General features: G+C 42.6%; 1 protein-coding gene across 1 annotated transcript in view; it reads right to left on the reverse strand.

The window, feature by feature from the left end:
* nos1 (nitric oxide synthase 1 (neuronal)) overlaps positions 1 to 26,561 on the reverse strand; it is an 88,182-nt gene that overhangs the window by 42,389 nt on the left and 19,232 nt on the right. The window contains exons 4-12 of the mRNA XM_072664598.1: positions 21,430 to 21,567; positions 19,105 to 19,247; positions 17,510 to 17,672; positions 16,270 to 16,361; positions 11,960 to 12,101; positions 11,336 to 11,475; positions 5,519 to 5,693; positions 2,352 to 2,453; positions 595 to 789 (exon numbers count right to left, since the gene is read on the reverse strand). Of these exons, the coding sequence (XP_072520699.1) occupies positions 595 to 789; positions 2,352 to 2,453; positions 5,519 to 5,693; positions 11,336 to 11,475; positions 11,960 to 12,101; positions 16,270 to 16,361; positions 17,510 to 17,672; positions 19,105 to 19,247; positions 21,430 to 21,567 (1,290 nt within the window). The remainder of the gene's footprint in view (positions 1 to 594; positions 790 to 2,351; positions 2,454 to 5,518; positions 5,694 to 11,335; positions 11,476 to 11,959; positions 12,102 to 16,269; positions 16,362 to 17,509; positions 17,673 to 19,104; positions 19,248 to 21,429; positions 21,568 to 26,561) is intronic.

Below are 26,561 nucleotides of genomic sequence, written 5' to 3' on the forward strand. Positions count from 1 at the left end.
GTCAGGTGGCCACCCCCCTCCAGACGCATTGGGTCTGTTTACACCTAGCACTGTATCAGAACCGTATCTGGATCTGCTTTGACCAGATTCTGTTTTCACTTGGCATTAAAATGCAGTCCCTGTGTGACCAGATGAGAACTGTCCTGATCCGGGAGGCTGTGAACAGTTTAGAGCAGGACTGCTCAATCCTGGTCCTGGAGATCTACCACCCTGAAGAGTTCAGATCCAACACAGCTGTCTCTAATGTTCAGCTGCTCCTGAAGTCCATTCATTATATGGATCAGGTGTGTTAGATTCAGGGTGGAGCTAAACTCTGCAGGGTGGTAGATCTCCAGGACGAGGATTGAGCAGCCCTGGTGTAGAGGAATGGTGGGGGTTCTTCTACAACACAGTGGAACAATAGACGTTTCTCACATTCCCGTAACGGCTCTATCCGAAAATGCAACAGACTATTTAGGCTGCAAGGGAATGAACTCTGGAATGCTGCTCTCAGCTACTGTTGTACTGTTAGCTATATTACCTCCATCTCTCCAAAAGCCAATGCATGGAAATCCTTCACTTTAGCTAGATCAATCAACACCTTGTGGTGATCACCTGGTACTCGAAGGACGGGGTCAGTCGGTAGTTAAGCAACTCTTGGTGGAAGACAGGGGTGATGCTGCCGGACATTGGAGGAACGATCCATACCCAGTCGCCGGGGCAACCGCCTCTTACCCTGTACTCATTCTCCATGTGCTTCATAAAGGACTCTGTGGCTGAGTGGTGATCCACGATGGTCACTTTTGATACCTATGGTGAAAAACAGTAAACGTCTTGCTGTAAACAGGCCTGTAGACAAGTGGCTGAGCAGCAGCTTCAATATCCTACAATTGTATGAGCTTTTATAAGATCTACAGAAAACTGGAGAACGGAATCAGTGAAAAGTCGTTGCCATTGGCAACAATAACATAAACATGGTGAGAGCATCAATCATTTCTCACTCACGGCTAACTGATGGACTTGAGCAGAGAGGAGGTGTTTTATTATTATTACTGAGTCCTCTGGGGGTGTTTCATTGATGTTTCTCAATGTTTTTATTAAGATCTTTTCCATAATACAGCTCAGAACTACGGTTCAAACATTTCCTGAACCTGTAGACTCTGCTCTTTCCAGGCTGTGAAGATGGGTCAAAATGCTTGTCTCTGCTTCTAGTCGTGTCTTACTGGTGGATCTGTGTGTGCTGTGTGCTGGATTGGTACGTCTGTCTATTGGTTTCTAATGTGTTGTGGTGTTCTTGGAAGGACTTCTTGAAAAGAGACTCATGACCACTGTCTTTCAGTTGCAATGATGAAACATTTTATTCCAATCAAAAGTACAGTGTGGAGAGAGCCTGCCAATTCAGGGTGCCCATCTGCTCTCTCTCCAGACAGAGGAACACCTCACATTTCATACCCTTCTACAGGTCATGTGTTGTTGCACTATTTCCATATATGGGGTGTCACTGTCTAACTCCACGAGGGGTGTAAATCAACCATCACATACTATGGAAAGTATGTTCACCCTAAACCAGCTCCTATATTTGTTCAGCTCATGTATGGCTTTACCAAGTTAGGCTTGGGAATGGATATCGTTCTCCTTTCTCAAGTCTAACCCATGGGCCTCACCATATTATCTTTCAACTCCATACCATTGCTTCAGATCTATGAACACCCGCAGAGCCAGTGAATATACAATTAAATGTAAAACTGACTGATGAACATTCAGAAACTCATTTCCTTTCTCTATCAGTATATATATATATATATATATATATATATATATATATATATATATATACAATTTTATTCATACATTCCACTGCTTTTGTAAATCTGAGACTCTGGCAAACCCATTTCAAGCACCCAAACAATGAGTAAAGGCATGTTTTCACAGGAAATATGAAGCATTTCTAAAATCTGACTTTAATTTTTCAAATTTTGAGTGAGAGAATCTCTACACACAGTGCTCTAGGTCTAGGTCTTTAAAGACAAATTCGAGATATGCAAAAATCGAGCCCTTATAGACTCCAGAAGTTGCAGTTAGAAGTGCAGACTACAGCCTGTTGATCTAAATCTTAATTGAATGCAAATGTAATAAATGACACAACTAGATAATTAAGCACATAATTGTGTGATTACTGTTAAATAGTACAGCAAAATGACTCTAATGACTCTTGACTTTGAAGTGCTTACCCATTACGCCTTGCTAGAGAGATTTAAGAAGTGTTAGGGGTCTGGATTAGTCTGTAGAATCAGTATTTTCATTTACAACAAAACCTCAAGATAAGGATTTAATGTAAAAAATAAGTAATATATACCCCATCCTGTCCTCACCTGGTAACTGTAGAGAACAGCGATGTTGATCTCCACCAGTGCCTGGTCCTTCCACAGTGAGGACGTTTTCCTGGTGTCCAGCCCCATCATGGTGGCCACTTCCTATTAGATAGAATTGGATTACATTAACATTTCAGATTGATTGATACACTTATGTTAAGTTCCTGACAACACTACAGTAATGGCTAAATGACTTTAGCCCAATCCCAATCCTGCAGATTCAGTCCTCTGCTTGCTCTGGTGCTTTTTTCTAGTTCTAACACACCTGATTCAGTTCATTAGCCAGTGATCAAGCCCTTAATCTCAGATTCAGATGATTACGACCCCATTTACACCTATAAGGATGAGGCCAAGGCACATAAAAATCATCCAGTGATTTCAGCCAGATTTCAACAAATCCCATCACTCAAACCAGTCCAGGTGGTGGCCTTAGACGCATTCAAGCCACATCATAGCAGTGTAAACACATGCGTCTCTCCAAGACCCATCCCACAACCAAATCTGAATCTGAAACCCTCCCAGCACATTGCTTAATTACTGTGAAACAAGCAAATTTGCACATTCCGTCCCACACAGCGATCAGATTTTAGATCGGACTAACCGGAGCTGCGTTCGACTACCCAGTGTAAACGCATGTGGCTAAAATCTTTAAAATCCAGCCACACAAAGTAACCAGGTGTAAACAGGGTCTACAGTACAGATGTTTCAGCATCACGCGTCACAGCAGTCGTGACTGCACTGGAACACACAGTGAAACAGCTGCAGATCAAGGTATTGGTCATGACTGTGAAGGCAGGGGGGCCAAGCACTTTTCCACCACCTCTGTGTGGACTTCCTCCTCCACATAATGGCTATGGAAATGAGCTCCAAACCTGAGTGGCCCAATGCATCATCACCACATTAGCTCTTTTTAAACTGTACACACCTCCGTTCTCAATTTACCACTTGGAGATAGTTACCGATCGGCAGAGAGATACCCATCATAACGAAATTCAATTCTCACGCTTTGGAATAACGGCCCATTTTTGACTCTGTAGATGTTATCAGGTGTGAAACAGCTGCTATAAGGTAGTAATTGTGTCTGAAGGAAGAGTACAACATGGTAATCGAATCAGTAATCTCTGAGGTATTTATTGGGCAAAATATCCATGATAACAATATGTAGTAAATAGCTGGTGTTCATATGTCTAGAACGTCTGGAACGTCTGGAACAAGGATCCTGCATTTATTAGCCATAACAATGAGTAACACAGTAGAGAGTGGGCAGCTGTAGTTACAGCAGTACTCCCTACCACTCCGTAGCTCGATTTCATATTCGGTTGGGGTTAATATCAGGTCGCAGTTTAATCAGCAAAGCATGACTAATGCATAATAATGGTCCATATTAGCACACTGCTGAATTAGTATGTACAACAGCTCACGGGTTACACTAACAGAAAGTCAACCACTGTCACCGTGTTAACATTATACAGCCGGGTTAATATTGGGATTTGTTGGGTATCCAAAGTTTGAGTCATGTACTCTGGAGCTGCGAGACTAAATTAGCTAACGATGAACCCATTGCCGTGGCCCACAATTCAATTCCTCACTCTCACTGTAACTTCACATATACACAATCCAAATGTCCAAATCTTTGTGGACACCCCTTCTAATGAATGCATTTAGTGCCTTTTTTAGTTGCACCTGTTGCTGATACGGACATGAAAATACTTTTGGGATGAGTTGGGGAGTTGGGTATATCAAGTCCTGCAATCCAATCCTCAGAGCAATGCTTCAAAATCTAGCAGAAAGCCTTCTTGCCTGGACAGTGGAGACAGTTACTCTAACAAAAGCAGGAGAAATGATGAATGAGAAGGTGTCTCAATACTTTAGTCCATATAGTGTAGTTTAATAGCCATTACTGAACAATGAGTATTAATAACTCCACTGATTTCTCAGAGGTTTTGCATAATTAAATGGTTTAGATATAATCAAAGTCATTCTCTAACCGCTGAGCCTAAACAGATACAACTGTGTAATATACTCTCTATGAAAATGGATAAAGTACATACTTCCTTGTCAATCAACTACATATAGTTTCTTTTTTTTTTTTTTGCTATTAGTATCTTAATAATATTATATTTTCAAAGGTAAATGTAGGTAGTCAAGTCAAGTCTAATTTATTTGTAGAGCTTTTTACAACTGTTGTCGCCATAAAGCAGCTTTACATAATTAGAAATTAGTAAAAGACAAAGACATAAAAGAAATAACGTAAGAAGACATGAAGGATCCAAGACCCCCAGTAAGCAGCCAACGGCAACAGTGGCGAGGAGAACCTCCCTCAGAGCTGGAGGAAGAAACCTTGGGAGGAACCAAGACTTACAAGGGGGACCCGACCCGTCCTCCTCTGATCTCAGCTATTAATAAATTATTGATAAAAGTTAACAAACCATCTAAACTGTTGAATTGCTCTGATCATAATCATAACATACTAATCATGGTGTAGATAGTGATATTAATAGTGGCAGATAGTTACGAGTCCATTTAGGTTTGAACATGGTCATTAAACAGGTAGCAGTGGTAGGAGGGTGTGCCGCTGGTCTGGTATGGGTGGTGGTGGGTGGGGGGCCTGCTGGTCAGACTGGTAGGTGGCAGCTGGTCTGACGCAGGTAGAGGGGACCTCAGTGGGCAATCTTCCAAGGGTAAGGGTGAGATACATTTTAAGTATAGGTAACGTTTATTTAAAGCAGCCATCCGTAAGATTTTTTCATTACAATTAAAAGCAGTAGTGTTCGTGAGTAGGTGGGGGAAAAATATTGTAATCAGTGTGCTGTGCGACAGTCCCTGCAAAAGCATAATATACCAGAGTGGTCTGGTAGGCTTTTGTGTGAGCTTTCCTGACAATGTGTTTGCGTACTGATGTACTTCCCTCCCATGCACAGCTTGTAAAAGAGGTTAGCTACAGCTTTTTGGTTCTATAAAGAACCATTTTTGTACTAAAGATGTGACCATTCAATTGGTGAAGAACCATTGAGTCAAGATCTTTAAATGGTTCTTCACGCTCACACAGCTCTAGGACAAACAAGGTTCTTCAAAAGTGTTTCTTCTTTGGCATCACTTGTAGCATTTGTAGCATCTATATTTTTAAGACAGTGTACGAGTGGTTTTATTTTATAGTGGTTCATTACCTCCAGGATGTTGTAGCGAGAGCTGTCGCAGAAGTCTCTGACGCCAATCTCGGTGCCCATGTACCAGCCACTGAAGGGGCAAGCAGTGAACTCCAACCCCCCAATCTCCAACAGCATGTTGGAGACAGCAGGCAAGCCGTACCACTTCAGATTCAGGTCCTTAAACCACTCAAACCTGGTGATGGAGACGAACAAAGTTAGGAAACCGACCAACAGTGAGAAGAAGATAGAATGATCAATCTAAGGAACTTCTAGAGAACTAGAGAAGATGTTTTAGCCTGGATTTATGGTCCTGGATTGGGTTGCAATGGTTTTGTGTATGTCGTTCTTAACTATCCTTTTACTACGTCCGGTTGCAGCACAAAGGTCTTCAGGTGGATGTAGTAATGCCATTATCTTGCCTGTAAGAAGACTTTTAATCTGCTACTTTAGAAATAGATATGTAAACACGGTTTAAAGATCACCAACACGCTGGGAGGAAAGCTTGGTATACCCAGCTCTGATGCATCGGCCAGCAGACGCCAGTGTCGGCCAGCTTTGCACTGGAGTGATGCGGGGAGAAAGTGCCATCTATCCACCCTGGAGAGAGGAAGGCCAACTGTCCTCTCTGGGGGCCCCAGCTGTTGATGGCTAGCAGCAAGACTGGGATTCGAACTAGCGATCCTCTAGTCATAGTGGCAGTGCCTTAGTCTGCTGGACTCTTCAACATAGACTTTTATGTCTAGTATAGATTAGGTTATGTCTACTATGGTATTTTGCTTTTTGGAAAAGTGAAAAGTGAGCACATTATGGATGCACATTTGCAAACTTGGGTAGAACTCCATTTAATGCTGTCTGGTGCTCCAAGTGGGTGAAAAGTAGATCGCTTATTAGCATCATTTAATCTCACCTGAACTGAGATCGAGCCAAGATATCCACATCATCATAGTTATCTAAAGAATGTAGCCTCGAGGTAACCTGATAGGTTCAATACACGGATCACGATTTGTTTAGGCCAGTTTGGTTCATAGTTCAGGTCCTCTAGCGGACCTTGCTTCGATCGTCGGGTTTTGCGAGGTGCCTTCGCTCGCTCCCTGGACGTATCCACGACTCTCACTCCAGCTAGGCGACCCTCTTCCACTTTGCGTCTTCAGGTTTGGTCAGCGTAGCCGTTTATGGTTCAGCGGCTGGTTCCCCAGCGCTCTCCCCCCAGTTTTGAGTAGTCTCTGCGCGATTCACACGTGTCTTTAGTTTTCCCCTTAGTCTCCCCAGCTCACCCAGCTCAGCTTTCAGAGCCCCCCCGGTCTCAGGTGTGCTTTTGTGCCTGTTTGGTTTTCGAGTTTACGTTGCTTTACTGTTTAAACCCTTTAGTTGCTGCATTGCTTGCTTTCATTTACTCTTTCTATTGTACCCCTTTTTGTTATTAAAAGTACTTGCATTGGATCCATCTCTGCAAATGTTTATCCCTCGTCATGTCATGGCCTAACCAGCCATGACAGAAGCGCTCTAAGCGAGACATATTTTTGCTGCCATTGGTGTCATCACAATTAACACCTGCTCAGGGGTAGGTGTAAATATTTAGTAGCTAGTAGCTCTTACGTACGTACTAGATTGTGTGGTGCAACCCGTATTAATTTAGTACAGCAAGCCTACGTTTGTGCTTACGCACAGCTGGTGAAACCGGGCCCTGGTGCCCTTTACAGCTTAATATTTTTACCATGATGTTGCCACAGCAGACTCGAAAATGTTGCTCTGTAATTTAAATCACATGCAAATGTAATTCGCAGCATAACTCACTATGTGATTGCTTTTCAATGATATAGCAAAGTGACTATAATAACCCACGCCTTCTGTGTGGGTTAAAATGAGGCAAATTATGTAGAAAATACATGGGGTTGTGGTTGGAGAGATACTCATTATGCTGTTGGATCTTCTGTTGGTGGAAGACAGCATTAAAAATGATGAACTATTCTGTCTTCTGTCAGGAGACAAGTAAAAATGCCAACAGTTGCCAATGGAATTCTCAGGCAAACGTACAAATTGGCCCTTTTAGTTGTTTAGCTGCAGAATTCGTTGTTTACAACATGAAGCACTCCATCTCACACGGATCAACTAGTTGCCTTAATTTCCTCATCGCTAAATGCACCGAGAGTGCACCATGCCAAAACTGTCATTATCTCTCCACCGGCACCTGCGGGATTCTCAGGTGTTTCTGTAAGTGGCCAATTGAGCTGCTGGCTGCTGCTTGCACGGAGCGTTGGAGTGGCCTGTTGACAGATAAGCTCCTCGCAAGACAACCCCCCATTCAAAGCCCCACTGGGGTCACAGCAGCATACGCTGCACCTGGTTGTAATTTATTTCTCCACCACTTAGACATGGAAAGACAAAGTCAAAAATGCTACAGGTCTTCAGGTGGATGCAGAAATGCAAATATCTTGTCCGTAAGAAGACTTCTTAGCTGCTATTTTAGAAATAGATGTTTAAAGATGGTCATCCTGAGGTTGTTTTTCTCCTTATTAATTTCACATTCATATGCATGCATACACCGGCCAGCCACTTCATTTCTTGTATCTACACTCACTGTGTAGGTCTATAATTCCAGACTGTATCCATCTGTTTCTCTGCATTCTTTCTTAGTTAGCCTTCTTTCACCCTGTTCTTCAATGCTGAGGACCCCACAGGACTGACCAACACAGAGCAGACTGTAGTATTTTTTGGGTGGTGACTGACATGGTGGTGGCGAGTGTGTTAGTAGTGTGCGTTGCACTGGTGGTACGAGTGGATCAGAGTGTTTAAACCCCTCAGTGTCACTGCTGGACTGAGAACAGTCCACCAACCACATATATACAGCCAACTGCAGCGTCCTGTGGGCACTGATGAATGACCAGAGGATGACCGACACTGTCCAGCAACAGATACAAAGCCTCCACCTCTGACTTTACCTTCTACATCTACAAGGTGGACCAACTACGTAGGGATATCTAACAGAGTGGACAGTGAGTGGACAGACACCGTGTTTAAACACTCCAGCAGCACTGCTGTGTCTGATCCACTCATACCACCAGCAGTGCAACACACACTACTAACACACACACTTGCCACCTCCATGTCAGTCAGTGTCACTGCAGGGCTGAGAATGACCCTCCACCCAAATAATACCTCCCTGCTAAATGTTGGTCAGTCCTGGAGGGTCCTGACCATTGAAGAACAGGGTGAAAGGAGGCTAATTAAGAAAGCATGCAGAGAAGCAGCTGGATACAGTTTGGAATTATAGAACTACACTGAGCTCCTATATGAGAAGTGGAGCTGATAGAATGGACAGTAAGTGTGAATCTGACAGTAGATCTGTATAGTGTCAGAATGAATGGACCAATAGAAATGCTCCAAAATGACTTGGAATGTTTTTGGGGGTTTTTTTACATTGTGAAATGTCATTTCTTGTTTAGTTATTGTGCTTCACCTGAGACGGGGGGTACTTAAGGAGCTCGGCTACAGAGCTCCTCGCCGACAATTGTAGGTTCAGAGCCTCGTGGTAGCCCGAGAGGTTCAATACACAGATCACGGTTTGTTTAGGCCAGTTTGGTTCATAGTTCAGGTCCTCTAGCGGACGTCAGGTTTTCGCTCGCTCCCTGGATATATCCGCGACTCTCACTCCAGCTAGGCGACCCTCTTCCACTTTGCGTCTTCAGGTTTGGTTGGCCTAGCCATTTATGGTTCAGCGGCTGGTTCCCCAGCTCTCTCCCCCCAGTTTTGAGTAGGGGGGAGTTTTGAGTTTTGAGTTTCTTATGTCTCTACTTATGTCTTGCACATGTCGCAACATGCCCACCAACTACTTGAGCAAACTACTGCTCTTTGTTTGGGATCTGCGTCAACCCGGGCCTCTGTTTGTTGGGGAATGTAAGTTCGGTGAGCCAGGTCAATACACAGAAAGCTTCAGCAATTCAGCACCCAGAACAGCTCCTGAGCTTCTCTGAGGCATCATCAGCGCTCACAAACGCTGCCAACCTGGCAGCGTCACTGATCTAGGATCTGGGGAAAGCGCCAGTTTTATGTTGACTTGGCCTCCGTCCCTCACTTGTGCATGCAGGGCGCTTGTGCTCAGCATGGCTCTCTTGTTGCTATGGCTCTGCCAGCCTCTGAGATTCAGGAAGCTACATTTACAGCTTGTGTGCAAGAAGGATTGAGGGAGATTATGCTTAGAACTGTGACAATGCAGTGATACTCATATGACTAATGTGGATCAATCGCATACAGTGCTACTGAGGGTACAATCCTCATACTGTAGGCCCCTCCTAGGATGTAGGCCTTCATGTACTGCTTCTGACATTGTACTGACATTCCTACCATGTTTATTATTTTTATGTATATTTTACTGTGAGCTGAAGAAGCTTTATTGTTGTGATCACAGTTGTCATTTGAAATGGACACATTATTCGGACCCATTTAAATTTTCCATCTAAATCTCACATTTAATAGTGCATCATTTAAGGTATATTACCATTAATCCTATGGAAACTACATAGCCTGACATGGTCAGTTTATCCCTCAAAATCTTTAGATGTAACTTGGTAGGCAGTGTCAGCCCCTTTGTATCTCCCGGGGTGATTCCGAGCCGCCCCACCACAGGCCCAAATAAGGACTTCCTCCTCGTTTGTGTTCATGTTTGATTCAGTGTGTCGAGTCATGTTGACTGTGTTCACGTGTTACACCTGGGATTGGGGGGTATTTAAGAAGCCTTGACACCGTCATTCAGTGTCGAGAATTGTATCGCTTGGGACCTCAAGGTTTCACGAGAGGGTCCCCATACTGTAGAAGTGTGTTGAGGCCAGCTTCTGCTCGAAGTCCACGTTCAGGAGCAGGTCACCCTGCCAATCATGCCAGTCATCAGCGAGGCTCGCTCGCTCACGGCCAGGATTTACTAACAACCCACGTCTCAGCTAGGCAACCCATGCTCACGGCAGCGCACTGCAGTTCCAGGTTTGGTCAGCCTAGCCGTTTTTGCACAGTAGCTGGTCCCCCAACTCAACCCCTAGTCCCAGGTTTGTTTTTGGTTCGCCCTTTTGTTTGCCACGTTCACGTTTCCCCTTGTGTTAATACATCTGCTTGCTACAATCTTTGAGTGTTCGTCCCTCTGTGTCTGTCCTAGTACGCCATGTCAGGCAGCAAATCACGGACGCTCTAACCCACAAGTCTAAACCACTATACTCTCCTTTTCCCTACTTTGGCATGACCCTTCCTGAAGGTCCCAGGCTTAACAAGGTCAATGGTAAATGTTACCAAAACTAGTAAACTACAAATACACAAATGTACAGAGCGCAAGTATTTCGTAGCTAGCTCAGCTCACTGAGGGCCCATGCCAAAGATGTGTATACATACATGGGGGCTTGTTCTTAATTTAAAAAATATGACTAAAAATGATTTAGTCAAATGATTAATTATTCAGCTGATACTGGATACTGAACTATAATACGAATATTTTTCATTTTAATTTCATTTATTTACTAAACACTAACTACATGCAAAGCAGTGCAAACTGGCTGAGGCCTGGTGATCTGGGGGCCAACAGGCATAGGGTGCACTACTACCATACACCACTACCGGCCAGTGAGCTACCACACCATGTGGGAGACTGAGGTTTAATTCCCAGTCTGGGTGACTGTGGTGCTGCGCTACACCAATAAGAGTTCTTGGGCAAGACTCCTAACACTACACTGACCACTGACCCATCTCTGTAATACCAGTAACCTTGTAAGTCGCTCTGGATAATAGCGTCAGCTAAATGCCATAAATGTAAATGTAAATAATACACCCATGAACACGTGAACAGGCATCACTTACTTAGGGTGTGTGATGTTGACTTCCAGCACGAGGTCATCTGGAATCTCAAACAGCTCTGGGTCATTGCCGTTGGCCTGGAGCAAAAGGGGCAGGACATCGAAGCGCCCCTTAGGGGCCTTCCATCCCTGCTGTATACAGATCTATAGTGGGGGAAGACCACACACACACACACACACACACACACACACATACACATATTTATCAGTTTTAGGGAACAGAAGCTGACTTAAAAGCCTCCTTTGTAGTTTAACAGGTCCACGTTTGCCAGTGATCGACTTCATAAAATTCCAGCAGGGCCGGTGGTGGATATTTAGTCTACATTTCAGAAATTTCCACAAATAACCACGTCTTTCTGAAAAGCCACAATTTCCTCCCACTGTAATTATCAATAATGACGCACCAGATAATCAGCCCAGCAGCGAGGGGCTTCAGGACACATGCTGTCTCTTCTGACACACGGCCCAAGTTTTAGTTTTAGTGCCTTAATCATTCTTGACTTCACAGCTCTCCTATTTTTGGAATTTTTTGGAACCCATTCTATATAACAACACCACAGCCGAGGCAGCCAGTACAGGGGGGCCGCCGTCACTTCATTTCTCCAGTCAGAGTAATGGGAGGTCTCACCTCAGTGAGCTCCAGGGACGCAGGGTCTCCCAGCACAGAGCCATCGGGCTGCTTGTAGCCCGCGTAGCGGATCAGCTGGCTGTTCCACACTCGGAAATCATGTTTCCCATCTGTCCTCTGGGGGAAAATGGTGATAGCTGACCTGCAGAAGAGATTAGAAGACCAGTGAGCTAAAGATCAGGGTGTTAATGCAAAGACCATTCTGACAGATTGATGCCTCCTACGGCACTCCCACCGACACGCTCAACCATTTAACCATGCAGCAGTCTGTAGCACGGCCTTATTTTAAGGCAGAGTGTTAAAATTATACCTTTCACTGACAGTAAAAGTCTAAAACAGCTTCATTTTACCGTAGTTTATTGTGTATGTAGGGTGCAGTTACACAGTGTCCGGTGTCTGACGATCCAATAGGCTGATCTTATTGACAAACACATCAACAAAGGACGCTAGACCACCCTGAATATCGCGTACACCTGAACAGCCATGCATGTGTTTAACGTCTTCACAAAGACTGCTTGTGAACATGCCAATAATGCTACCATTAACTTTACCTTAGCGAACTCTTTACAGAGTGGCACTTCTCACATCAGTGTTACAGTCAAGTTTACATCCTGCTGCACTTAGTTACCATTTAGTGCTTGTTTACCTTGCCTATGCCAACAGTTAGAAGTAGCAAACTGCTAATTCACAATCGCTAATACAATAATCCTGGCAGTCAATCTAAAGAGTTGCTTCTCTGATTCAAGGTATATATATACAAACACATACATACATACACAATGTAGGTTTTCCAAGAAATATATTGTTTATAAATAGTGTGTATTAAAAAATTGAGCCACCTGGCATATTTTTATAAAATAAAAAAAATAAATACATATATATATATATATATATATATATATATATATATATATATATATATATATTTATTTATTTTATTTTATAATAGTATTTCAATTATTTATATTCTGAATATATTCTCTGTCAAATATTATGCATTTTGGGCTCATTTCAAATATATTTAAATAAATGTGTGTGTGTGTATATATATATTGAAAAAGCTGAGGGTGAGTCAGAGGACACACACAAACACACAGTGTCTTGCAAAAGTATTGACCGCTTTTGCTTTTTTCGTGTTTTGTTAGCAAACCTGGAATTAAAATGGATTATTTAAGGGTTTGCATCATTTCATCAAAGAGGACAACATAACAGAAAACGTCCGTGTGCATAACTATTCACCCCCCTAAAGTCAGTACTTTGTAGAGCCACCTTTTGCTGCATTTATAGCAAGTCACTTTGAATAGGTCTCTATGAGCTTTGCCACATCTTGCCACTGTGATTTTTGCCAATTCCTCAGGGCAAAACTGCTCCAGATCTTCGAGTCTGATCACAAATTCTCCATTTGATTAATGTCTAAACTTAAACCACTGCAGCGTTGCTTTAGCTGTGTGCTTTGGGTCATTGTCCTCTTGCATTGGATTCCTCAGTTTATTAGTCATCCCATACATTTATTTGTTCTCCTACCCCAAAAGTTATATATATATATATATATATAGAGAGAGAGAGAGAGAGAGAGATAGATAGATAGATAGATAGATAGATAGATAGATAGTAGGCTTTATATATGTATACAGTGGGGAAAAAGTATTTAGTCAGTCACCAATTGTGCATGTTCTCCCACTTAAAAAGATGAGAGAGGCTGTAATTGACATCATAGGTAGACCTATGAGAGACTAAATGAGAAAAAAAATCTGAAAATCACTTTGTCTGATTTTTAAAGAATTTATTTGCAAATAATGGTGGAAAATAAGTATTTGGTCACCTTCAAACAAGCAAGATTTCTGTCTGTCACAGACCTGTAACTTCTTCTTTAAGAGGCTTCTCTGTCCTCCACTCATTACCTGTATTAATGGCACCTGTTTGAACTCGTTAACAGTATAAAAGACACCTGCCCCCAACCTCAAACAGTCACACTCCAAACTCCACTATGGTGAAGACCAAAGAGCTGTCGAAGGACACCAGAAACAAAACTGTAGACCTGCACCAGGCTGGGAAGACTGACTCTGCAATAGGCAAGCAGCTTGGTGTGAAGAAATCTACTGTGGGAGCAATAATCAGAAAATGGGAGACCTACAAGACCACTGCTAATCTCCCTCGATCAGGGGCTCCACGCAAGATCTCAGCCCGTGGGGTCAAAATGATCACAAGAACGTTGAGCAAAAATCCCAGAACCACATGGGGGGACCTAGTGAATGACCTGCAGAAAGCTGGGACCAACGTTACAAAGGCTGTCGTCATTAACACACTACGCCGCCAGGGACTCAGATCACAGTACATATCTGGGCACGTCTGAAGTTTGCTAGAGAGCATTTGGATGTTCCGGAAGAGTATTGGGAGAATGTCTTATGGTCAGATGAAACCAAAGTAGAACTGTTTGGTACAAACACAACTCGTTGTGTTTGGAGGAGAGTGAATGCTGAGTTGCATCCAAAGAACACCATAGCAACTGTGAAGCATGGGGGTGGCAACATCATGCTTTGGGGCTGTTTCTCTGCAAAGGGACTAAGACGACTGGTCCGTGTACATGAAAGAATGAACGGGGCCATGTATTGTGAGATTTGAGTGCAAACCTCCTTCCATCAGCAAGGGCATTGAAGATGAAACGTGGCTGGGTCTTTCAGCATGACAATGATCCCAAGCACACTGCCAGGGCAACAAAGGAGTGGCTTCGTGAGAAGCATTTCAAGGTCCTGGAGTGGCCTAGCCAGTCTCCAGATCTCAACCCCATAGAAAACCTTTGGAGGGAGTTGAAAGTCCGTGTTGCCCGCCGACAGCCCCAAAACATCACTGCTCTAGAGGAGATCTGCATGGAGGAATGGGTCAACATACCAGCAACGGTGTGTGCCAACCTTGTGAAGACTTACAGAAAACGTTTGACCTCTGTCATTGCCAACAAAGGATATATAACAAAGTATTGAGATGAACTTTTGTTATTGACCAAATACTTATTTTCCACCATTATTTACAAATAAATTCTTTAAAAATCAGACAATGTGATTTTCTGATCATTTAGTCTCTCATAGTTGAGGTCTACCTATGATGTCAATTACAGACCTCTCTCATCTTTTTAAGTGGGAGAACTTGCACAATTGGTGACTGACTAAATACTTTTTCCCCACTGTATATAGATAGATATATATATGATCTTGTGCAAGTTTATGCAAGTCTAGGTGCCACTAATTAAAATTTTTAAATAATTACCCATGTTTATTTTTCTAAATGTAAATAAGTGCACATATAATTGTAACATTTGGAAGAAAACATTAGATTTAATAAAATTTATTTATTTTTCAATATGTACAATTTAGAATTGGGCTCTAAAACACACTAAAAAGTTTATAATAAAGTTTGCTTCTTGTAGAGGATGTATTCACCTATGTATGAACCCTATTCCATCCCTTGCAATCAGAACCAGAGTCAAGACTACAAGAACTGCATTCAGGTTTGCAGTCCTCTCACAGACTGCTGAGTTTTAGGCTTTGGGCTGTAGATGTACACTAATCTGCAAAAAACGTCCCAGTGATTTTACAGTATGTGAGTAACTGGACGAAATGTGGGCCACCAGATTGCCTGAAAAAGCATGAGGCGCATTTCCTTGTTAGTGAAGGAGCGTTCCTCGACTTGCTCTCAAGCTTAGTGGCAGGTGGGAGACCACCGGCAGTTTGCGGTGATGTAACGGGGGAGAGCAGGGGCTTCAGCTTTGCAAGTGGGAAACTTCTGAGATACGTGGGATTAAAGGGCTTTCCCTGTGTCTCTCTCTCTCTTTTCATATCTGCATCTCTCTATCTCTCCCCACCACCTCTCCCCTCCAATTCCCCGCTCCTCTAGCCTCTGATCAGTGCTTTAGAGTGACATTAATTAAAGAGAACAGAGAGTAAGTGTCATGTATGATTAGCTTCGTAGCGAGAGTTCAGCTCTGCAGTGGCAGGTGGCGTACGCAGAAGCTCTGGAGCGAGGTGACCAAGACAGAAGACACACACACACATATAACACATACTACACACTGGAAAAGGGACGAGGATGGACATGCGGGACATTGCTGAGCGGAGGCCTGGAGGAAGGGTATACAGATCTGGGGGTGGAAATGGGAAGGAGAGGAAAAGTAGAAAATAAAGAGTAATGAGGATGATGATGATGATGATGATGATGATGAGGGTTGTAAAGGACACTGAGGCGGAGACATTGGGAGTGGAAAGAGAGAGAGAAGGTGTATAAGAAATAGAAAACATCAAAACCTCTGCTCCACCTACCTGAGGTTGCCCTTGTTAGTGGCGTATTTAATGTGGTTGCAGATGTAGTTAAACATTCCATGTGCTGTGGTGCAGTCTCGGGCATCAAACACCTAGTCAAAGCAACCCGCTGATTAGCACAATCATGACGCAGCCACTGCAGAGCTGGGTCTGGAGTAGGCACATATCATATATCACCATCAAGCAAAAACCTTGTATCTTTATTTGTGCTGCTTTTCACATGTTGACATGATTTGAATCTGGCAGTTGTTCTTTACATTTTGCCCAAATTTCAGGATGATTGGACCAACAGAAATGTTTCAAAATGACCTGGAATGGAGATACAAGTTTTGAGCATAACAGCAACATTTTATCAGTTATAAAAGCAACGTAACAAAATCATGCCTTTTAATTTTAAGGGATAAAGAGAGATTAAAAAAACATCCACATAAAAATCATGTAAAATAAAAGCATAAGCAGACATATAATGTATGGCCAAAAGTATTGGGACAGCTGCTCATTTACCGTTTCTACTGAAATCACGGGTATTAAAAACAGTTCGTAAGAGTTTGTAAAATGATTTTATTGTGAAGAGACTTGCAGTAAAATCATTTCACATTGACTTCCACTGAAAGTTAAGAAGGTTTTTACCTTCTCCTGTAGAGTTGCCAGAGATACAAAGTTTTTGTGACAAAGTATTGGGACAGAGGCACCATTTTGTCATTTTGCAACTGTGCACTACCTCTGTGGATTTGAAATGAAGCAATCGAGATGTAGACTTTTAAAACAGACAGCAAACTGTGTGACTGTCCAAATACTTATGGACCCAATTGTTCATTTACACTGTAAAATGTCCCAAACAACTGTAACCTACCTAGAAATGTGCATTTATTTAAATACATTATCCTGACTTCCAAGCAGTTGCTAGCTGGTTGCTATGGTATCCCAAGCGGTTACTATGGTGCTGCTAGATGGTTGCTAGGAGGTTATTATGGTATCTCAAGTGGTTGCCAAGACATTCCTAAGTGCTACAAAGTGATTGCCAGTGTTAAAGCGGCTACTATGGCGTTGTGCTGTGGTGTTTTTGCTAGGTGGTTGCTATGGTATCCCAGCTGGTTGCTATGGTGTTTTGAGGGTTTGTGATGAGAGTTGTTTTCTCTTCTAATTTCTATAAGGATGAATGGATATGAGATGGATATTTCTGCTGTGTAGTTTATTGGATGAAGCAGGGCATTAGGGAGGCTGCTGTGTAGTGAGGTACCTGCAGTTTGGACCACTGGATTCTCCCCACACAGCGGGCGGCATTCCTCCATGCGTGTTTGGCACCGTATATCAGCTCTGTGTCTTTAAGCTGGTACGTTCCAGACGTCTCAATCTCTTTCTTCACCTCTTCCAGCCTATCCACATGCGCCTTGGATCCACACCTGCTCTCAGTTCATATACAGGAAGCAGCATTGTCAAAGGCCTCAATATTACTGAACACAGGTCAGGTGAAAAGTTTCCTTTAGCCTTTAGCAAGCTAAAGCTAATATGTCCCAATTGCATACTAATTAGTCATAATAACTAGTGTCTGAGTATGTAGCATTGATACAAGTTTAAGTGTGGTTATGAGGGACACTATAATCCCACAAGGCAATGTAAACCAAAAGGGAGGAGCTACTCACATCTGGAAAAATGAAAAAATAAAAGGTGGGTAACGATTCAAGTGCAGCTTAGTATGTTTATATTTTGTGCACTAACCTGCCAAACCCACACAAACCCGGTTAGAGCTCTGGGCTATTGATGACAGGGTTGTGGGTTCGATACCCGGGCTCAGCAAGCTGCCACTGTTGGGCCTTTGAACAAGGCCCTACACCCTCTCTGCTCCCTGGGTGCTGGAGTTGGCCACCGCTCTGTGTGTGTGTATGTGCTCACTGCCTCTAGTTCACTAGTGTGTGTGTGTGTGTGTGTGTTCACTACCACAGATGAGTCAAATGCAGACACATTTCACTATACATAGATAGTACAGTGACAGATGCATGCACCTTTATTAGGGTGTAGTATGCAATTGGGACACAGCCAATATTACAACTAGTAAAACCATTGTTAAGAGGGAATTTTCATTTTACAGAACTAACTGTGAACAAATAGACTTAAATAGACCTAAACCCTAAACCTTAAACCTTTAGCTAGTGCTAGTGCTAACAAGGCTAGACGCAGACACAAACAATGTTACAGTAAGTGTTCAGGTTGAGGAATTTTAGTTTTTTTGCAGGGATACATTATCCTAGGCTCACTTAAGCCTTTAGTGTTTTAAACTAAAAATATAGTCAACATTACTGAATAAATTGTCACTGTCCAATGAAAAACATGTATCTCCAAAATAGCGACTTTACAAGAACTAGAAGAATGGTAGAGCATTCATCCAGAATTCATTCGTCCATTCATCCAGAATTATTCACACAGTGTACAGAGCAGCTACAGGGTTCCAACCATGGAGAACACTAAAACGGACAAAGATGGAGATACATGTTTTTCATTGGACAGCAGTGAAATATTCGTCATCTCGAAGAAAATGAACAAACGATGAAACGATGATGTTTTTGTTGAATTTGAAAGGATCTTGGTTGTTAAAGACGAGTCTTCTTACTATGCTTCCTTTAGCCTGTAGCATGCTAAAGCACAGGCAAATGGTTCAGAATATATATATATATATATATATATATATATATATATATATATACACACAGTATTATATATATATAATATTTAAATAATTATATAATATAAATTATATATATAATATAAATTATATATATATTATTCAGGATTCATTATAACGGGTACATGAATTCAGAACGAGATGCACAAGCCTGCCTTTTGATTGATGTGTAGTACTGGTTGATGAAGTCTGTGGCCAGTGGTAGCAGCTCCTCTTTGGTTCGAACCTCGTCTGGTTTGCGATTCTGGCTTGGCGTCATCACCGAGCCTATACACACACTCTCCGTGCAAATTGGCACCTACAATAAATAGACAATGAGGCAAATCTCATAGGCTGTGGTTCACACCTCCAGAGACACTGAGCTACATGTGTTACAGCAGAAGAGATAATCAGATGACTGCTTTTCACACTAATGACCCCACTTCACCACGGAGTGCAGTTCACCTTGCTTAGCCTCTTCTCGTCTCATTCTTTACTTCAGATGCCCCTCAAATAAGGACGTGACCTAAATGCACAGTGAGCTTAAGCATTTAACATCTGCAAATGTGTTTGTTGAGCCGATCCTAACATTGCGACACTAATAAAAATGATGTCTCTCTTTCACCAAGGCTTGTCGAGGCTCGTCAAAGCGAGGCAGACTTGGTCAGAGCTGAAATAAGAAGCAGTGCGGGGAAGAGAGAAAGAGAGAGAGAGAGAGAGACATGCAACTCTGTCATCGCCTTGAGCAAGCTCATATGGTCAGTGTAATAAGATTAGAGTTGAAGCGCACTGTCACTTTGGGTAGCCGCTAATGCGGTCACTAGATGAGGGGCGAAACGGCTGAGCCGGAGCAGAAATTTAACTACAGGCCGGACGGCACTGCTAAAACGGGCACTGACCGAGCACCGTGTAAACTGGTGAAGCGTTCAGGGCCTCAGCCAACTGGCCTGGGACCCCCACGCAACCCTGAACAGGCCGCACGAGACAGCCCAGGGCGGAAGCACAGCGCAGCGTGGCCGAGATTTCACACCAAAGACAAGTCTATATTCAGAGCAAAGAGTCAGACTCTACCCTGGACTAGGACCCCCACTAGGTAGAATCTGGACCACTGGCTAACTGACTGGCTGCCTGATTGAGACATAAGATGGATGGGGCTTAGCGGCAGCGTGTTAAAAATAATACAAATCACTTTCATTTGCTTCTGCACATCCGTTAGCTACGAGGCACTACGAGTTCCGCCCTGCAGCTGCCTCCTTTTGCAGAAGCTGTGGATGTAACCCAAAAAAGTCCTCTGTGTGCATGATATATTATAAATCATACGATCTGTAATTAAGCGTGATTAGCATGCGACGGCAGGCACTCGTGAAATCGTGCAGAACCTCGTGCCCCTCTTTTCCACTTGGTTAGAGGAAACTGGGGGATGATTCAAATTTTGGAGATGTTTGGTAGAGTGTCCTCAGTGTCTGCAGGAAAGACTACACCTAAATTTAAACCTCGGTTTCACAAGGAAAGGGAAGAGACAGCTAGGCAGCAACCAGGATAATGGCTAGTCCTTGGCAGGGCAATATTTACAGTACTGTAGTCATTGGAAATAATAGGCAAAATAGTCTTTACAATGGGGGGTCCTGACAAGGCCTAAGAGTCCTATCCACCTATGCATTTTTTGGCATACATCGGTATGAAAATTCTGGGCCAACTACACTGTTCAGCCATAACATTGGAACCACTGATCGGTGATGCGAAACCCATTGATTATCTTCTGTCAAGGAGTGGATATAATAATAGGCAGCAAGTGAACGGTCAGTTCCTGGAAAGCAGAAAAATGGTTAAGCCCAAGGATCTGAGAAACTCTGTTGAGAACCAAACTGTGATGGCTAGACAGCTGGGTCAGAACATCTCCAAAACATCAGGTAGGTCTTGTTGGGTGCTCCTGATGTGCAGTGGTCAGTACCTATCAAAAGTGCTCCAAGAAAGGACAGCTGGTCAACCAGGGATAGGGTCATGTACACCCAAGGCTCATTGAGTTTCCATGGAGGCCCCACCTCACAACTTACAGGACTTAAAGTATTTGCTGCTAACATCTTAGCGCCAGATACCACAGGACACCTTCAGAGGTCTTGTGGAGTCCATGCCTGGGGGGGGTACTCAATAATGTTCTGACCTATTCATCTAGCCATCACAGTTTGGCTTGGATTCTAACGCCTGGCCATCACCTTTAGGAATAGACTTTACTTGCTGCTTAATATATTCACCCCTTATGAGGTGTCACTGTAGATGAAGATTATCAGTGTTTGTGTATGGCTGACCGATGTATGTTACCTACAGTCTGAAGAGACTCCACTGATGTTTAACCTGGAATTCAACATCTGGTTGGATCTCAACAACAATGATCATTATCATTAAGGGTTTGCAGAAGACAGCTAAAATAAAATGCTTGGAGGAGATTCTAGATGTTGCATCTGGATTCAGTGGAACAGTGATATTTGTCAGAGCCATCCTACCTTGCTGGAGTTGTGGTGTAGGGTATCGTTGTAGACCACCCCACTCTCCCAGTTCTTTATCTTCATGAATCTGGGGCATTTGGTTGGACTTCCATTTTGCATGGTCTTGGTAGGTGAAGCACTGCCTTGTGAAGGTGGCTGTGGACAGAACAAACAACATTGGAGTCAAGAGTGGTCCAGCAGGACCCAAGGATCGCTGGTTTGACATCAGCAGCCGGAGCCTGAGAGGGCACAATTGGCTTGCTCTCTTCGGGTGGGATGTTGGCCGACAAGGGCGTATGCTAGCCGATGCATCAGAGCTGGGTACCCGGTACTTTCCTCTGAGCAATTGGTAATTGGTATGATGTTGCATCGGCAGCAGTTCAAAAAGAGGCGGTAGCTGGTTGCGAGTGCTAACGAGTGGGTTGGCTATCTAAAATTGGGGAGGAAAATTGGGTAAAAATCTTAAAGAAAAATAAAATGGATATTGCATCCCTCAGCTGTTATCATGAAGTTCTAAGAATACCTCATATCTCAGAAACTGCATAGCAAAAGAAGAACGATCTTAACTTTTTGGACCATCTTTATTGGTCCATGTCATTACTAAATGTTCACACAGTTTAAAGAGCAGTCATCATTGTCAAGTGGTGTAAAACGGGCCAAAAACTGAAGAATACTGAGGTTCAAGATTTTGAAGATCCTCCTTATCGCTTTTTATTATTTACAGAACCAAAAAGTGTTAGTCATGAAGACAAAGATGAGGAAAAAGTGAAATAGCCAATACCAAGAGTGACCATCTCTCTTCTACTGGTGGCTCTTCTGAACAGGTTTCGGCTCTACTCTACTCAGCAATCCAAACACATGCACTGAGGTCAGCAGGCATAGCCGAAAAAACAGTGAGCGTTTTCTCTGTAAGGCTAAATTGTCCTCCTACAATCTTGAGTCATTATTCTGTCTCCTGTCACAACGGTAAAGGAAGGAAATGACATTCTCTCAAGCTAAGGCAATTAAGACTATTAAGCAGACACATAATTGAGCTCTGATTTCCGATTCTCTAAACAAGTGCGCAATGCCCATATTGACTTGCCATTCAGACAGTGGCTGCAAATTGCCCTTGGTTGCAGAGCTATGAAGAACTGGACTTCCTCCATTTTTTGGATCAAAAGGAAATCAATCCGATGGCCATTACACATCCCTGATGGCTGGAGAAAGCATTGTACAGGATAGGCCTACTGTACGGGCATCTTGAGTGTGTAATTGCAGCATTTTTCAGGGACATGACTGGCACTTGTATCCCTTATCCTCCCACTGAATGGTAGATGATTTCTTTTTGGATTGTTTAGATTCTGTATCCAGTATCGGACAAGTGGTCTTAAGGCATCTATACACTGCCATGGAATAAAAGGACAACGAATAGTAGATGTGAATACAGAACTTACTGAAATGTCAAGCGGATACACATTTCTATGCACTGGTTCTCATTTGCATATCTATTCATGATGTATTCAAGATGTACAGAATTGTTCACAGCTCATGCTGTCTGCCATCAGCAGCCAGAAGCTGAGGGAGCACAATTGGCATGGGCGTCTACTAGCTCATGCCCAGTAACATTACATCGGCAGCAGATCGAAAAGAGGCGGGGGCTGGTTGTGTATGTGTTGGAGGAGGCATGTGTCAGTCCTCACCCTCCCAGTGTCAGGATAATTATATATAATAGGGGAAAAGTACTGATGACTGGGTTGGGTAATTAGCAAAACAGAAAACTCCAGCTCAGTTCTTATAATTATGGATCCCATTTCTGTGGTGAGTTCACGAAGAAATTTACGAAATTTTAAGAGCCTGTTGTTCACATGCCTACAGCGAGCTAAACTACCACGGACATTCCTTGAATAGCATTGCTGCATATGGGTATAAGTATACAAATATTATATACAAATGTTGTATTTAATATACAAATATTGTCCAAAGTATACAAATATTGTCCAAATATTTGTGGACAGGATACCTTTTCTAATGAAGGCATCCAGCTACTTTAGGTTGCACCCGTTGCTGACACAGATATCCAAATGCACAAACACACACAGCTTGTCTAGTCGCGAAAGATATGTACTGACTATTGGCACCATGCCTGCCTAATGCCAGGCGTGGACTAGAAGGGTATAAAGCCCCCCAGCATTGAGCTGTGGAGCAGTGGAACGGTGTCCTCAAAAATAATAATGGTGCTCCATCCAGTACTTTTGGGATGAGTTTGGGAGTTTGTGATGAGGTGGGGTGGTGATCACCCAATAACCTGACCTCACTAACACTCTCGCCACTGAATGCAATCAAATCCTCACAGCAATGCTCATAAATCTAGCAGAAAGCCTTTTTCCCTGGACAGAGGAGACATTCCTCCAACAAAAGCCAGATAAACTATTTTTTAATACTCCTAATTTTTTTAAAGAAACAACGAATGAGCGAGTGTCCCAATACTTTTGTCCAAATAGTGTATTTTTGGCCACAGGGTGACCCCTACAGTTGGGGGGGGCAATTTACTTTTATGTCAATGTAAAATAAATTCATATTGAATGCTCCCTCATAAACAGCTGTACACATGCATTTGTTGACAAGCCGAGAGATACAGAAGCGGCATCTGAAGGTAAAGATTCGGGTTAAGCAGTGTCATGCAGCTCTAGCAAGAGGTCACGTCCGGCTCCACCAAAGCTCCATAGAGCAGTAGCAGAGGTCCAGCCTGGAGTGGCAATGACAGAGATGCCAATCTCCCTCTCAGTCAGTGGAGCATCAACATGATTTTTCAGCTGCTATTTTAAGATACAGCTACTACAGATCATTGCTTCAAACATGTCTATCCTTAGGCCAGAACAAACCAGCTAATGAACAGTTTCTACCCACAAGCCATCAGGTTCCTGAACAAGATGTGAACCTTTACCAACACCACTGCACTCGGTCACTTTATTATTAATACTCTATATATCACTGCTATGGACAACATCACTAAGTCACTTTATACAACAGGAATAGACATAAACATAAATATTTATATTTAGCTCCACTCTCTCTCAGACTATACCTGTCTCATAAATGTACATATCAGAGAATTTCTACAGATCCCTCCTGTCTTTGTATATTCTGTATTTTGTGTATATTTTGTGTATTTTGTATTTATTTAATATAATTTTATAACTTTATTTTAATATGTTTAGTATGTATATAGTTTTGTCCTCCTGTAGAGCATCAACCCAAGCCTCACCACAAGCATTTCAATGCATAAATGTCCTGACATGTTGTGCAAATGACAAATAAACCTGAAACTTAAAACTTGAAACTTGTTTGTAGAAGAGAACAACAAATTGCGACCAGTCCTGAGTAAAATCTGTGATGCTATGCATGCTAATCTGGCATTGCAGTAGATGTGTCGGCAGCATAATTATGTTCTTGCATGCGGTGCATCAAAGGCAGGTGCATCAGCAGTAGTGGTTGGTGGCTCTTCGGTCAGAGTGCTTCCTACCACCTCCACTGCATGAGCGTGCCTTATTAGCCATTAAATTATGCAGGATTCAAGCTTACAGCACAGGAAACTCTCTAAATATGAGAAATATCTCACACCGCCACACAGTGCTGTTAAATTACCTGATGTCTGGCCTAATGTTTGACGTAGGTCTATCATACTTATGCGTCAGTGTTCTCCATTTCATTCGCATCTCTGTAAATAGGATGAAGTGTGCGGTGGGTTCTTATGTTCTTCTCTGTACGATGGGAAGCAGAACCCCAGCCTGCTGAAAATGGAAAGTATAACTTGTATTCTGTAGTAATTAACCACCTTTTCTCAGTGTTGAAAGCACATAAACTAAATCGAGGACATCCTGATGAGAGATCGATAGAAACACAGAAGTATGTATAGGTTTCTAGTGTGGAAAGCACTCTTGATGATGGTCCAGCCGTCTGTGATTTTTCCTTTACTGAGTGTCAGCATGGATCTCCGCTGTCTTCGAGAGAGACGTGGTGCAGCACTTCAGGTAACTCACGCACCAAATATCTTTGTGATGAGCATTTTAATGCCATATGACAGCTATGACAGTCTGTCATTTTCTGACCACCGCAGTGAGAGATCTAGCTCATTTTCACTGTGATGTAGATCAGTGCAGCCGAAACATCACTGTCGTATCCTCATTTCAATACAATTTACATCAAATGAAATTGCCAGATGTGTTTTACATTTTGTAAAAAGAAGTATCTAGGCTAGTGCGTAAGACTGGGGTCTTATTAACGATAAAGTCGCTGCCACTCGAAAACACTGTGTCGTAGAGCCTGTCGACATAACTTCTAGCCCTTACTTTTTAGAACAAGTTGAGTCGAACATTGTGTCAAAATGTCATAAAGAACGAGCAATGAAAGTACTCTTGTACTTGTTGTACAAGACAAGTTTTAGTATAAACACTATAGAGCCCAAGAGATGTCTGAGTACAAATACTTTCCAGTCCAAGACAAGTCCAGGACAAATACTATCAAATCCAAGACAAGCCAGAGTATAAATACTATCTCGTCCAAGACAGGTCTTAGTATAAACACTATAGAGTCCAAGACAAGTCTGATTACAAATACTTTCCAGTCCAAGACAAGCCAGAGTATAAATACTATCCAGTTCAAGACAAGTCTGAGTACAAATATTATAAAGTCCAAGACAAGTCTGGGTACAAACGCTATGGAGCCCAAGACAAGTCTGATTGCAAAAACTATAGAGTCCAAGACAAGTCTGATTGCAAAAACTATAGAGCCCAAGACAAGTCTGATTGCAAAAACTATAGAGTCCAAAACAAGTCTGATTACAAAAACTATAGAGTCCAAGACAAGTCTGATTACAAAAACTATAGAGTCCAAGACAAGTCTGAGCAAAAACACTACAGAGCCCAAGACAAGTCTGATTACAAAAACTATAGCATCCAAGACAAGTCTGATTACAAAAATTATAGCGTCCAAGACAAGTCTGAGCCAATATACTATCCAGTCCGGGTCAAGTCTGAGCACAAATATTATAGAGTCCAAGACAAGTCTGATTACAAAAACTATAGAGTCCAAGACAAGTCTGAGCAAAAACACTACAGAGCCCAAGACAAGTCTGATTACAAAAACTATAGCGTCCAAGACAAGTCTGA

This window comes from Salminus brasiliensis, chromosome 20 (assembly GCF_030463535.1).
Source record: "Salminus brasiliensis chromosome 20, fSalBra1.hap2, whole genome shotgun sequence".
NCBI lineage: Eukaryota > Metazoa > Chordata > Actinopteri > Characiformes > Bryconidae > Salminus > Salminus brasiliensis.